The 13320-nt window shown below is 47.2% G+C and overlaps 1 protein-coding gene across 2 annotated transcripts; it reads left to right on the top strand.

Moving 5' to 3' along the window:
• Positions 1-3145: 3145 nt before the first annotated feature.
• Positions 3146-12620, top strand: ATP5MC2 (ATP synthase membrane subunit c locus 2). Of its 2 annotated transcripts, XM_045061874.1 has the most exons (7): positions 3146-3274; positions 4945-5044; positions 5715-5847; positions 8423-8492; positions 9722-9799; positions 10356-10549; positions 12358-12620. In XM_045061874.1, the coding sequence occupies exons 1-7, from the start codon at positions 3161-3163 to the stop codon at positions 12470-12472; spliced, it is 804 nt and encodes a 267-aa protein (XP_044917809.1). In that variant the 5' UTR covers positions 3146-3160; the 3' UTR covers positions 12473-12620. The 2 variants fall into 2 exon arrangements, with proteins under 2 accessions (XP_044917809.1, XP_006933817.2); XM_006933755.4 differs by lacking the exons at positions 3146-3274; positions 5715-5847 and having other exon boundaries at positions 4956-5044.
• Positions 12621-13320: the final 700 nt, after the last annotated feature.

Raw genomic sequence — 13320 nt, 5'->3', positions numbered from 1 at the left:
ATTATAAATTTATGAAGACAATTTTTTGTCTTAAAAAAATTTTTTTAGCTTTTATGCAGTTTTGGGAGAGAGAGAGAGAGAGAGTGAGCAGGGGAGGGGCAGAGAGAGACACACACACAGAATTGGAAGTGGGCTCCAGGCTCCAAGGTGTCAGCACAAAGCTCGAAGTGGGGCTCATACTCACAAACGGTGAGATCATGACCTGAGCCGAAGTTGGCCGCTTAGCTGACTGAGCCACCAGGCACCCCCTCTTTATTTTTATTTTTATTCCCATTATTTTTGTTCCCATTCACACTGTTTTTATTCCCATTCACACTGGTTTTATTCCCACTCACACCACGAAGCACAATACCTTTCACGTAGTAGATGCTCAGTAAACATTGATTGCTTATTTGAAGTCACAGGAGACAAGGGCAACCCAGAAAGGACAAAGCTATGCTATTTACATTTAAAGCTGAAAAAAGAACTTAATTATCATCTACGGCTCTCCTGCACGTTTCAGCTGAGAAAGCTGAAGTCCAGAGAGGTGAAGTGATTTTTCTCAAAGTTATATGACTAATTAGTAGTATTACAAAATTTAGATTCAGATCTCTGGTTTGTGTCCTTAGCTGTTCACATTATATCACAGTGACTTTTATTTTGTTTTGTCTGTGTGTGTTCCTTGGCTTAGGAGCCACCAGACGGCAAGCACCAAATCTATGTTTACATAGATACTTAATCATGGCTTCTAGATAAATATGTAGGACCTGTACAAATTCATCATACAAATTCAAAGGAACTTCAAAATTTGTTTGGCTGTCCTTCTGCCACCAACTGTCCCACTGGCCCCTCCCTCAGAAGCCCGGATACTACTGATTCTTTCCCTTCTTCCATCTATTGTTTTCTTCCCCCACGAATAGGGAGGTTTACTGATGGCTCACCACCTGATATCCTGGGGAACTGATTTGGCATGAGAAAATAGGAAATCCATCAGTCAGCACCCACTGGCCCCGGGAGCTTGAAATTAACAATCGCAAATAGAAGGGTTCAAGACTTAAGAATAGTCCTTGTTGGGGGGGCGCCTGTGTGGCTTAACAGATTAAATGTCTTGACTTTGGCTCAGGTTATTGTCTCACAGTTCATGGGTTCAAGCACAGCGTCGGGCTCTGTGCTGACAGTTCAGAGCCTGGAGCCTGCTTCGGATTCTGTGTCTCCCTCTCTCTTTGTGCTCTGCCTCCCTCTGTCTCTCAAAAATAAGTAAAGGTTAAAAATAAATAAATAAAAAGAATAGTCCTTGTTGGGGGTGCCTGGGTTCCTCAGTCAAGAATAGCATGCAACTCTTGGTCTTGGGCTTGTGAGTTTGAGCCCCACACTGGATGTAGAGATTACTAAAAAAAAAAATAAACTAAAAACAAACAAAACAAAATAAAACAAAAAAACCCAAAGAGTAGTCCTGATTGGTAATACAAAGGTAGCCCTTTCAACTTGTACAAAAGTGCCTGTTTAACAGAATGAAAGAATACCCTAGAAAGCTAACACTGGAGAGAGCTTCAGAAACCACCTACTTTTCTCCCTGATTTTTCCAAGTGAGGAAGTTAGAGTTTTGAGAGATGAAGTAACTTGCAAAGTTATTCACCTAGTTAGTGGTAAGGCTGGGACTAGACTCCCGGTCTCCTGCTCCCAAGACAGCTGTTCTTTCTGTGCCACGTGCCGGTGACACGTGCATCTAGCAACGCGCATCATAAAGTAGCCTCATCCTAGCCTTCAGAAGTGAAAAATAAATTATTCAAACACTTCCTCTTCTCTCTGGCAATTTTTTTTCTTTGCATTTCTCTGTGTCCTACTCTCTCTCTCTCTTTTTATCCGTCTTATGCTTCTCTCTGTGAATCCATCTTTCTGTTTGGGGTTTCAAACTGAACTGTGGCATGCCTTGCGAGATCCTTTTGATTTTTCTTCTCGGAGCTATTGTGTTTCCCGTCCGAAGGCAAACATTAATAAGCCAATCAAGACTCGTTCTTGGTGACCTTTGTGGAAAAGAACACCCAGAATTTCCATGTGAGAGGTGCTGGACCTCCCTCCTAGCCTAGCTAGTCAATTAAAATGAGTCTCTGGCCCCCCTGAGGGCTGTTAACCAATCCTAAGAAAGAAAAGATCAATCTCATTTTTTCGTCACCACTGTGCAGGGAGGCTGCTAACCAGTCAGAATGTGCCACTAACAGTCATTAGAAAAACTGGCCAATCAGGCCAACCTTGTTACATGGTCTGGTAGGAAAAGAAAGGGATTGATTGGAAAGGATAGTCTGGCTCCACACCCTTTCCTTCCTGGATCCTAGTTTTCCCTCACTGAAGTGGAGGAAGGACCCTTTCCCAAGCCCTGGATTAAGAAGATCCTTCGACCTTCGCTAACGTTCTCTTTTGTGGTCTTCAAATTCACTCTTCCCTCACGTAGTTCAACCGTTTTTACATAGTCTGTTTCCCTACTGATTGCATTTCTGACTTCAGGCCTGGTAGCAATAGCCTCCCGAACACTTGGCCCTCCCCACAGATCTCTCCATCCACCTACCTGTCAAATAACTTGTTTTGCATGATTTATGAGGGTGGAAAAGTTCAGTAAGTGGTTAAGTTGAGTCTCAGGAGATATCATTGAAGGGATCTTGCAATCGAGTCTCCAGGGAGCAGTGCAGAATTGAGTTGCAATGCTCCCAACTCTAATGATAATAACAATAACTATTATTATTATTACTATCATGTATTGACCTCTTACTGAGTTCCAAGCACCTTGCTAAAAGCTTCACATCTATTACCCCAATATTTGCTCTGGGGTAAGCACTATTATTATTCCAAATCTGCAGAGGAGGAAATCGATTTAGAGGGGTTAAACAGCTTGCCCAAGATCACAGTGGCTTGGAAACCCAGGTTTGCGTGAATCCAGAGCCCACCACTCAACCAGGGTAGGGGAGAATTAAACATTGCAGGCTCTAACAGCTTGCGGGAGGAGCCAGCTTAGGTTCCTCGTGGGCCCCTTGGTCCCAATCCCGCTTTGGGATCGTCGGCGATATCCGAGAAGGGTCTGAATTGTCGCAACAAACAGCTGCAACAACCGTTCGGTGGTGGCGGCTCCTGAGGACGGAGGACTTTTTGCCTGGGAGGCTGTGAAGCTGAGAGCTGAAAGGAATTCAGGATGGGCGGGGGGACGGGGGGGGGTGTCTGGGGACTTCAGGGGAGATCCTGGCCGGCCCGGCTTCCCTCTCTGCTCGCAGCATCTGACACCGTGCCTGGCACCAATTGGTACTTGGTAAATACCTGTTGATTGACTCCCAACGATCCCCAGCTCCATTCTTCACCTACCCCCACCCCCTTTCCACCCCGAGTCAACAACTGGAACGGAAGGGATATTGGGGAATCGCAGGGCAACCAGGGAGAATCCTCGCCCGAGCTGGAATCGTGGATTTAGGAAAGGCGGGAAGTCCCCCACCCTTCTCTCCTCGCCCGCGTCTCCGATTTCTCCCCACTCTTTCCCCTCCCTTTCAGGAGCTCAGGGCCATAAAAATGCAGATGGAGGATCGGTGTGAAATAACGGGCCCATATAAATCCCTCTGCCGCCCGCCTGCAAGATGGATTGGCCGCATTGAAATTCCTCCGCGAGGATAATTAAACTCGGGGCCTCATCCGGGCAAAATTACATTCCTGTAATGGCGTCGCTCGGGGTCCCGGGAAATTGCTCCGTGGGCTTTCAGCGGCGGTTTTTATCGCCGGCCGGGGTGTGCCTGGCTGCGGCTCGCCTCTCCTCCGGGACCGTAAAGCTGCTGCCGTGATTTATCCTCCCCTTCTCCCAAATCCGATTAAATGGAGGAGCTCGGGGCCGGGGCGCCGCGGGGCCCGGGAGCCGGGAGGGGGCGGCGGGAAGGACGGGGCCAAGGAGGGGAGGACAAACGGCCCCTCAGAGGGTGGCGGATTTGGCTTTATTTACAGCCGCGGCTCTCTTTTTATTTTTTATTTTTTATGGGGGTTTGGTGAGCTTTCCCCGTCCTTCTCGTGCCGCATTCAAGCGCGATGCCTGGGTAGCTGGGGTTTGGGCATGAGGAAAAGTGGGTAGGCCCTGCTGCCCTCCTTCCAAGGGGGCTGCTCAGAACCTGTCTCCCGAGACCAAGAGGCCTAGAAGAAGGGATGAGGGCCGGAGCTTCCCCCCACCCCCCACCCCCCATTTATTTTGGAAAGGAAGAGCAAAAGGGCACGAGGGAGAAGCGGAGAGGCTTCCACGAGAGCACCTCATGGGGAACTGCTTAACTCCCACGGATGGAGCCTGGGCAGAGGCCCGGGCATGCCTGCAGTGACCTCACAGCCTCACTACAGGTCCCTGGTGCCTACTATTCCTTGACTGTCTCAGGACTCCGGAGAGAAGGCTTAGTGTCAGGACGCCTGAGTCACAATCATCATTAGCTCCTATCTTCTGGTTCGATGACGCTGGTTTCCTCACGGCTGATCGCTAGAATAAGAAAGACAGGAAAATAAAGGCGGGGCGGCCACAGGCAGCTGGGGCACTTTGCTGACTATTCGCCCACGGAACGGGTTTCCCATCCATAAAGTCAGGGTCCCTGGGCGACAGAAGACAGGAGTCCCATGACTTCATTTTCCTTCTGCCACATTTGGGCACCGAACCCCAAACCCGGTGTTTGTGATTTAACACTGAATTTCTGGTGTGGGCGGGGCTGACAATGTGACTGCACATGCTGGGTACGGGGACGTGAGTCCCAAGATCCCAAACGCCGAGCCGACCAAACCGCCGGCCACGTTACAGATCCGTTTCCACTGCAGTTGTCCTCATTTCTGTAGAGGGTCGGCTCCGCCTGCAGTTTCTCCTCTCAAACACCAGGTGGAGCGACTGGCCGAATGCGGCCACAAAGCTGGCAGGCGGCGCTGTGGCGCCTGGGCCGACCCTCAACGCTGCGATTTTTCTATCCTTAGAAGAACGACTCGTTGGTTCAGGCCGCGCCTGCGCCGAGCCTTCCTTTCGCTCTTCCCGCCCTCCCCCCGCCCCTCTCTGTCTTCTGTGCACTGGGAGCAGGTAAGGCCTTGGGCCCTCGCGCCCGCGATGCGCCGCGCACGCGCGCGGGACACCCCACCGCGCACGAGTCCTTTGAGGTCCTTACCTTGCATGCTCCCACCCTGGCCCTGACGCCCTCCCTTGGCCCTGGTACTCCCGCGCCTTAGGGCTGCCCCTTCCGCGTGCCGTGACCTCCAACCGCGCGCGCCTGGCGCCATCTTGGATGTCTCGTGGGAGGGGGGAGGGAAGACCGCCTTGGAGCCGGCGAAAGTCCAATCCCAGAGGGCTCGTTTTCACCTTTTCCTCTCGACCCTTGCAGACGCTCTCGTCTCACCCTCTAGACTGTTCAGAGTTGTCACAAACCTCCGGCTCTCTCCTCCTTTTTATTGCTTTCCCTTCGCTTTCTGACTCGTTCCATTCTTACCCAGCAACTGCAAGACTTGGCCCCAGGACTTCAGATGCCACGAGCAATGGAGAGAGCAGATAGTCTGTTTTAAAAGTAAACATGAACGGGGTAGAACAAAACAGCCCAAACACCTTCTCCGTTCAGGCTGTGCCCTGGGGGAGACCTATGGCAGGAAAGAGGCCGGTTTCTTTGAAACCATTGGCTGTCTCCCAGTTTCTCCTCCTTCCACTCCAGTGAAGTTGGAGGAAACAGAAGTGGTGGGCTAATAGCGAGGTTTTCTGTTAGAGGCAGCAGGCCCAAGAGAGTCGTGTGGGGCAGCCTGGGATAGTCTTCACCGGCCAGCTTTCCTGTCAAGGGTCTACCAAGAGTCCCCTGGCCCTGCTCTCAAGAGGAAAAGAAGGTTTAAGGAAGGGAATGGGTAAGTCAGCAGCCCCCTAATTCGGCTGATCTACACGAAGGAATAAACTCATGATGATGTAGGCCCGCTGATTCTGGATGAGGCTGTGGTCCGAGGGGTCCTAAGCTAACAGGTCCAGACTTGCCTGGTTAGGTGGCCAGTGGAGGCATCTGTACTTTGCGCAGGGCTCCCTTAATTGCCACCTTTTGTTGTGGACTTGTAACACGTCAGCACTACTTTCAGCTGTTTACACGTTATTTAACCCCCCCCCCCAGCTATATTTTATAAATGATAATATTGAGGTTTAATTGCCTTGGGGGAAAAAACTATTTACTTGTTTATTATTTTTTAAGTAAGCTCTATGCCCCACTTGGGGCTTGAACTCAGGACTCAGGAATCACATGCCCTATTGACTGAACCAGCCAGGTGCTTTACTCCTCCTTTTTTTTTCCTTTTTCTTTTCTTTTCTTTTCTTTTCTTTTCTTTTCTTTTCTTTTCTTTCCTTTCCTTTCCTTTTCTTTTCTTTTCTTTTCTTTTCTTTTCTTTTCTTTTCTTTTCTTTTCTTTTCATGTTTATTTTTTTGAGAGAGAGAGGGAGAGAGAATCTCAAGCAGGCTCCATGCCATCAGCTCAGAGCCTGATGTGGGCCTGGATCTCACCAACCACGAGCTCATGACCTGCGCCGAAATCAAGAGTCAGACACTTAAACGGCTGAGCCACCCAGGAGCCCTTCTTTTTTAAAATATTAGGGAAATTTTGGATTTTGGCCCAAGAAAACCTTTATAGTCTGCAGCAGAATTAGGATAGAGTTAACTTATGGGCAGTTTGAGACAGGGGACAAGAGTTGAAGGCATGGATTAATCCAAAAGTGACTAAGATTCTGGATTCAAAGGTGTAACCTGGGAAAATATTGAGTACAACTCCTTTAAGGAAGTGTCCTTTAACAGGTTTAAGTAATCCTGAGTATTTCAACTTGTAGCATATTAAGAAGTATTAAGTGGGAGATTTCAAGTCCTGGATCTACCACCACCATCATTTCAGGACTGATTTTAAGAATGTGCTCTTGGGGTGCCTGAGTGGTTCAGTCAGTTAAGCATCAGACTTTGACTCAGGTCATGATCTCGTGGTTCATGGGTTCGAGTCCTACGTCGGGCTCTGTGCTGACAGCTCAGAGCCTGGAGCCTGCTTCGGATTCTGTGTCTCCCTCTCTGCCCCTCCCCTGTTTGTGCTCTCTTTCAAAAATAAATAAAAGTTACAAAACAAAAACAAAAAAGACTGTGCTCCCAGTGTACCACTTGAGAAGCTGGTTTGAAATATAGGATACTTGGGCCTTATCACCAGAGAGCTTGTCCAGGAAGGTCTAAAGTGGCACCCGAATATGTATTTTTTTTTTTGAATATGCATTTTTTAATACATATACCATCCCTACCTTCAGGTAACTAGTTCACATGAACGTTGAAGAAATTCTTTTTTGTAGGTCTTTAACCCACCCACTCCTCTCTCAGATAATTTCTACTAACTTAGGCACCTACAGGGTGTCAGCTCTGTTTTAGGTCTTCGGCATACAAAATAGAATGCCTCTTAGTGTGATGGTGCAAATGAATATGTTAACAGTTGTGGCTAATTAGAGTAAAGGCAGGATTCTTCCTTGGTCTGCCTCGCCCTGTTAATTAATGTAGGAAATGGAAGTCTTTTGGGGAGTCCAATAACTTCCAGGGATTTCAGTAAAAAGATTTTTGGAGATCCTTCCAGGGTCTTGGCCACCAACAACTATCTCCCAAGAGTCCTTAAAGGGCAGCAGTTTTAGTCCCAGACAATGAAGTCTTGAGAAGAGTTCCTTTTAGAGAGAGTAAGGAAAATTTAGGTAGAAGACACGGGAACTTCCTCTCACCACAACTCGTGAAGCTATAGAGATGAATAACAAAGCTGAGACCAGGTGGCTGCTTGTTCAGACCAGGGGGAGTCACTTGATTATAAGGAAATCTTGGAAGCTGTGTGGAGGAAATCTTGACTTTAAGGTTTTATTTTTTAAGTTTATTTATTCTGAGAGTGTGTGTGCACATGTGCACACGGGGATATTGGGGCAGAGAGAGAAACTCTCAAGCAGGCTCTGCACTGTCAGTGCAGAGCCTGATGCAAGGGCTCAAACCCATGAACCGTGAGATTATGACCTAAGAGTTAGACACTTAACTGACTGAGCCAGCCAGGTGTCCCTTGACTTCAGGGTTTTAATTCCGTCTCTGCTGATGACTTGAGGTCATTTACTGTGCTGTTTGGGCCATGTAAATTTAACAGCACCTTTTCTGCTATTAAAGATATCCTTTGGAGCGCCTGGGTGGCACAGTCAGTTAAGCGTCTGACTTTGGCTCAGGTCACGATCTCACAGTTCATGGGTTCGAGCCCCGCGTCAGGCTCTGTGCTGACAGCTCGGAGCCTGGAGCCTGTTCCGGATTCTGTGTCTCCCTTTCTCTCTGTTCCTCCCCCACTCATGCTCTGTCTCTCTGTCTCTCAAAAACAAATGTTTAAAAAAAAAAAAAAAAAAAGATACCCTTTGATGAACAAGGACAATATTTACAGCGCTACTTTTGTAATTCCAGCTCTCCTGCCACAGCCCCTCATCCCCTGAAAATGTATACGTGTGCAAAGTTCGTCTCCTCCCCCTTCTTGGTGAGTGCTTGCCTTTTCTGGGAAAGTTTTTGAAGAGGGGCATCGGGTTTCTTCCTTGCCACACGTTGCTCTTCACAGCTGGGTTGAGGGAAGGTCCTTTGCCGCATTAGCCTGACAGCAGAGAGTGAACGCTTACCAGGCACCCCTGTCTCAGATCCCTTGGAGGCCAGTTAATTCTTTTCATCCAACTATGTTAGAAGAGTGTAAATGAGAATCTCGAGTAAGGTCAGGTTATTCCTATCTTGAAACTCTGTGTGCCTGTAAACTGGAACCCTGCCAGGAATGGTAAGCATGAAGTAGGTAGCCTAACTTGGACCGAGTACACGCTGTGTTCAGGATCTTGCGCTGAGTGTCAGAGTCATACCTGGGAGTTCCCTCCGGAAGCTTCAATTTGGGTAGCAAGTCGAAACACACGGAAATACACGTTGGAAAAATATTTTGACTTTAACAAGCAACAGCATGGAAGAATTTATAGATTATTAGATGGTGGAGGCAATTGGTTTATACATCTGTAAGTGAAAAGGAGTGATAATATTATTGGGGGGGGGGTACCATTGATTGAGCACCTGAGTTTACCAGTTTGTATACATAATCTCATTTATTCCTCAAATCAACCCTGAGGTACAGCATTCCAATTTGGTAGAAGAGAAAGCAGGCTTAGAAAGATTTAAGTGACTTGTCATAAGATCACACAGCTGAAGTAAAGCTAAGATTAGAATCTAGATCTGTCTGATTAAAACCCTGGCTGTTAACTACCATGTTGTCTGCTTTGGTTTAGGGTTCGTCAGAAAAGGCTACGAGAAGGGGTGAATTTTGAACGTGGATCTTTGTGCCTATTTTCCTGAAGGATGTGTCTAGGGAAGAATGCTCCTCTAATCATTGGCTTCCCTGTTATGGGTTGGCCATTACCAAAATATATCTCTCTCACTGAGTGAAGCAAATGCTTCTGAGGCTTAGATTTCTTCCTGTTCTAGAGGCCTGTAAAAGGGTATGGTGAGAGTGGGTAATACCTCATAACCCGAAAGGAAGTACATTTCTTCCCTTAAAACAAAGGAGAAGCCTAGGAAGCAAGAGAACTGGTTTGGTTCTTGAGTCTAAAATTTACTGGAAGTAAAAGAATGATCGAAGATCAAGAGAATGAATGGGGCATCCACGAAACAACTTGGGGTGGTTCTGAAATTCCTCCACAGCCATCCTTGACCCTCTTGCCCTTGTGTCATTCCCCCTAGGTCAGGAGCACCTCTCAGCTGTTGAGCCGATCACTGTCTGCAGTGGCACTAAAACCACCAGAGACACTGACAGATGAGGTACCTTATAAGGTGGAAATTGGGCCTGTGGTTGGGGGTGAGGGGGGAAGAGGGTTACCTGGCAGCACCAGTAGGGGGAGTGCTGAGGACGATCATCACAGACTAAAGTTAGTGAAGGATCAAGGCCATTGGCTTTAGGTGAGGGTGGAGGACAGTTGATACCACATATGATCTAGTGTTCCAGTTTTTGCCACTGGCAGTGCATGCCCATGTGTGCTGCTGATAACTACCATTATGTGACCTGGTTTCCTGACTTCATTTGGTGGCAGTTGGTCCCAGGAAGACGATGATTTCAGGGCACCAAGAACAGGCTAGGTCTTCAGTCTTACACTTCTAGAGCACACCTGAATTTTGAAGGTATTTGATGTCTACCTCTTGCATCAAAGAGTTCTGCTTGGCAGCATGTTAGGGGATTTTCCAGGGAGTTAAAAGTTTTTCCGTTTGGGGGAGAAGCCATGGAATGTGGTAGCATAAAGGGTTTAAATGGTACAAAACTTTCTGAAACAAAAAAGGGATTTCTTAAAATCTTTATCCTCTACCTGCATCTTCTTCACAGAGCCTCAGCAGCTGGGCAGCCCCACGTCCCCTGACCTCACTTATTCCTAGCCGCGGTTTCCAAACCAGCGCTGCTTCAAGGGACATCGACACAGCAGCCAAGTTCATTGGGGCTGGGGCTGCCACAGTTGGGGTGGCTGGTTCTGGGGCTGGAATTGGGACTGTGTTTGGGAGCCTCATCATTGGTTATGCCAGGTAAGCTGGGCCCTCAATTGGCTCTCTGTTTCCAGAGGTCTGGGCAGAGATATCTGGGGATCTTGAGCTATATGTCCTATACAGTAGCCACATGAACTTATTTGAGTTCAAATTTTAGTAAACTAGGGGCACCTGGCTGGCTCAGTCAGTAGGACATGTGACTCTTCATCTCAGGTCATGAGTTCGAGCCCCATATTGGGCACAGACGTTACATAAAAATAAATAAAAATTTAATTAACTAAAAGTACACAAAGTTTAAATTTTGTGTACTTATAATGTGGCTGGGTGGCCACGTGTGACTAGTGGCTACCATATTGGAAAATTCCATTGAAAAGCTTTGGTTTAGAGTAGGAGTCAGCAAACCGAGGTGGAGGGCCATATCGAACCACCGCCTGTTTTTTGTATAGCTGAGCTAAGAATGGGTTTAACATTTTTAAAAGGTCATGAGAAAGAGACCGTATGTGACCCACAGCATCTAAAACACTTACTATGTAGCTCTTTACGGAGAAAGTTGGCTACCACTGATCTAGAGCCTCAAGTCAGCATAGTGGTTTCTTTACTGTTTTCCCCATCCCTGGGAATTCCCGACCCTCCCCCCCCCCCCTCCCCGCCATCACTCTTGGGAAAACTGCCTTTGCAGCCAGCCCCACAGCTTCCTGACACTTGGGACTGTTTAGTCCCCACCAACCCCTGGCAACTCACTGTTAGAACTAAATTAATCCTCTAGAGACCTGCAAGTTCTCTTAATGCCTTTGAGGAAATAGGTTTATTTTTTAGGATGTATATGAAACGAAGCCTGACTGCTTCTGCATCCGCAGTTCTGTTAAAAGCTGGCGTTGCTTTACCTTATCCGTCAAGGCTTCCAGAGGTGACAGAGTAAGGGAAATAGAAATTATATATTGACTTTCAAAGTTGGAAGACTTACCTTTATCCCATTTTGACTCATAATCTAAACCCCACAGACCATTTGTAGGCTTTTTTTTTTTTTTAAAGTTTATTTTGAGAGACAGAGTATGTGCACACACAAGCAGGGGAGGGACAGAGAGGGAGAGAATCCCATGTGGGCTCCACACCAGCAGCACAGAGCTGGACTCAGGGTTCAGTCCCACCAGCCGTGAGATCATGACTGAAATCAAGAGTCAAGACACCCAACCGATTGAGCCACACAGGCACCCCCCCTTCCCCCCGCATTTCTTAAAGCCCAAAATCTTTAACTAGTTTGAAGTGAAAGAAGGTAGTGTGTCCCCTGGCTTTATGGAACACCACTAGAAAAACCCCATTGTAGAGGGTTTTTCTGGTTGTGTTTCATCAGGCCATAGAGTTCTGAAGTATGCCCAAAGACCATCTAAAGAATAAAGAGGAGACCAAACCTTTAAAATCCCCCACTTTTTTAACATTGTAGTTCGGCTTTTATACATTTTTTTATTTGGGGTTCTGCTCCTTCAGGTTTCAGAACACTGCTCTGATAGATTCTGCCACTCTGGATACCTGTTCCATCCTGGTTGAGCCCTGGATAGTTAAAGGTCCAGGCCCAGAGGCCTTAAGTTAGGCTATGGGTGATCCACTAGAGGAGGTTATGTTTGTACCTGGGCCATGTTAAAGAATTTTGGATTGTCCACTCCCATCACTCAGTCTCTGTAGAGCCCTTGATGGATCCGGCAGGAATTGGGGCCTGATGGTGCCACCATGAGAGACTCATTACATAAGATGAGCTTGAGGAGATGAATTTTCCCCGAGCCCACCTTTGATGTTTATCTTTTTCTTTGTGTGGACTAGAAATTCAGTCTTTTCTCCTCCCCTTCTCCCAGGAACCCCTCTCTGAAGCAGCAGCTCTTCTCCTACGCCATTCTGGGCTTTGCCCTCTCGGAGGCCATGGGGCTATTTTGCCTGATGGTGGCCTTTCTCATCCTCTTCGCCATGTGAAGGAGCCGTCTCCACCTCCCATAGGTCTTTTTCCCGTGTCACGTCTGCCCTGTATGTTCCTTTTCCTATACCTCCCCAGGCAGCCTGGGGAAAGTGGTTGGCTCAGGGTTTGACAGAGGGAAGACAAATAAATACTGTATTAATAAGATCTTTTCTTGTGTCTCCTGTGTATATTTGTTCTCCTTAGTTGGCTGAGTGCCTTGGTGAGAGTGTAAGGCCTGGAGGGTGGTGACAGTTCTAAGTTCACCAGGAGTCTGGGCTCACTTGTTCTTTATTCTCTGTGTCAGGAAAGCTTTATTCAAATTAGCACTCCTTTTTTAATAATTTTCACCGGAGATGGCCTGTTATCTTGGAGGACCGGGTCAGTAGAAACAAACAGCAGTGGCTTAACATTTTGACTGATGGGCTCTCTGTTGCCACTGCTACTATCCTGGCTCAGGGCCTCCTCGCCACCCACTTGGTCTATTGCAGTAACCTTTTAACTGGCCTTCTGCCTCCAGTCTCTTCCCTCTAGCATTTACTTCTGCCCACCACTGCCAGGTTAATTCTTAAGTATAAGACTAGTTTTTGTCATTTACCAATTCAATAACAGTCTGCCCTCAGCTTTCTTGGCTTTATCTTTTATTATTCCCATACTCTACCCAAAGTGGTATTGTCATTTTTTAAATACTTTCCCTCTTTCCTGTCCTTATCTTCATGCCTTGCCCTTTGGCCATCTCTGCTTTCTTTTTCCTGAATCTTTGCTCACTTTCCTCTTTTTCAAACTCCCTGTTGTCTTTAAAGACTGAGTTTAAATGCTACCTCTTACTCCATGAAACTTTCATCTGGTTTCCATCTACCATCAGTCA

Source organism: Felis catus, chromosome B4 (assembly GCF_018350175.1).
Source record: "Felis catus isolate Fca126 chromosome B4, F.catus_Fca126_mat1.0, whole genome shotgun sequence".
Taxonomy (NCBI): domain Eukaryota; kingdom Metazoa; phylum Chordata; class Mammalia; order Carnivora; family Felidae; genus Felis; species Felis catus.
Note: the sequence above shows the minus strand (reverse complement) of the source record. Positions and strands in the feature narration are given on the sequence as shown.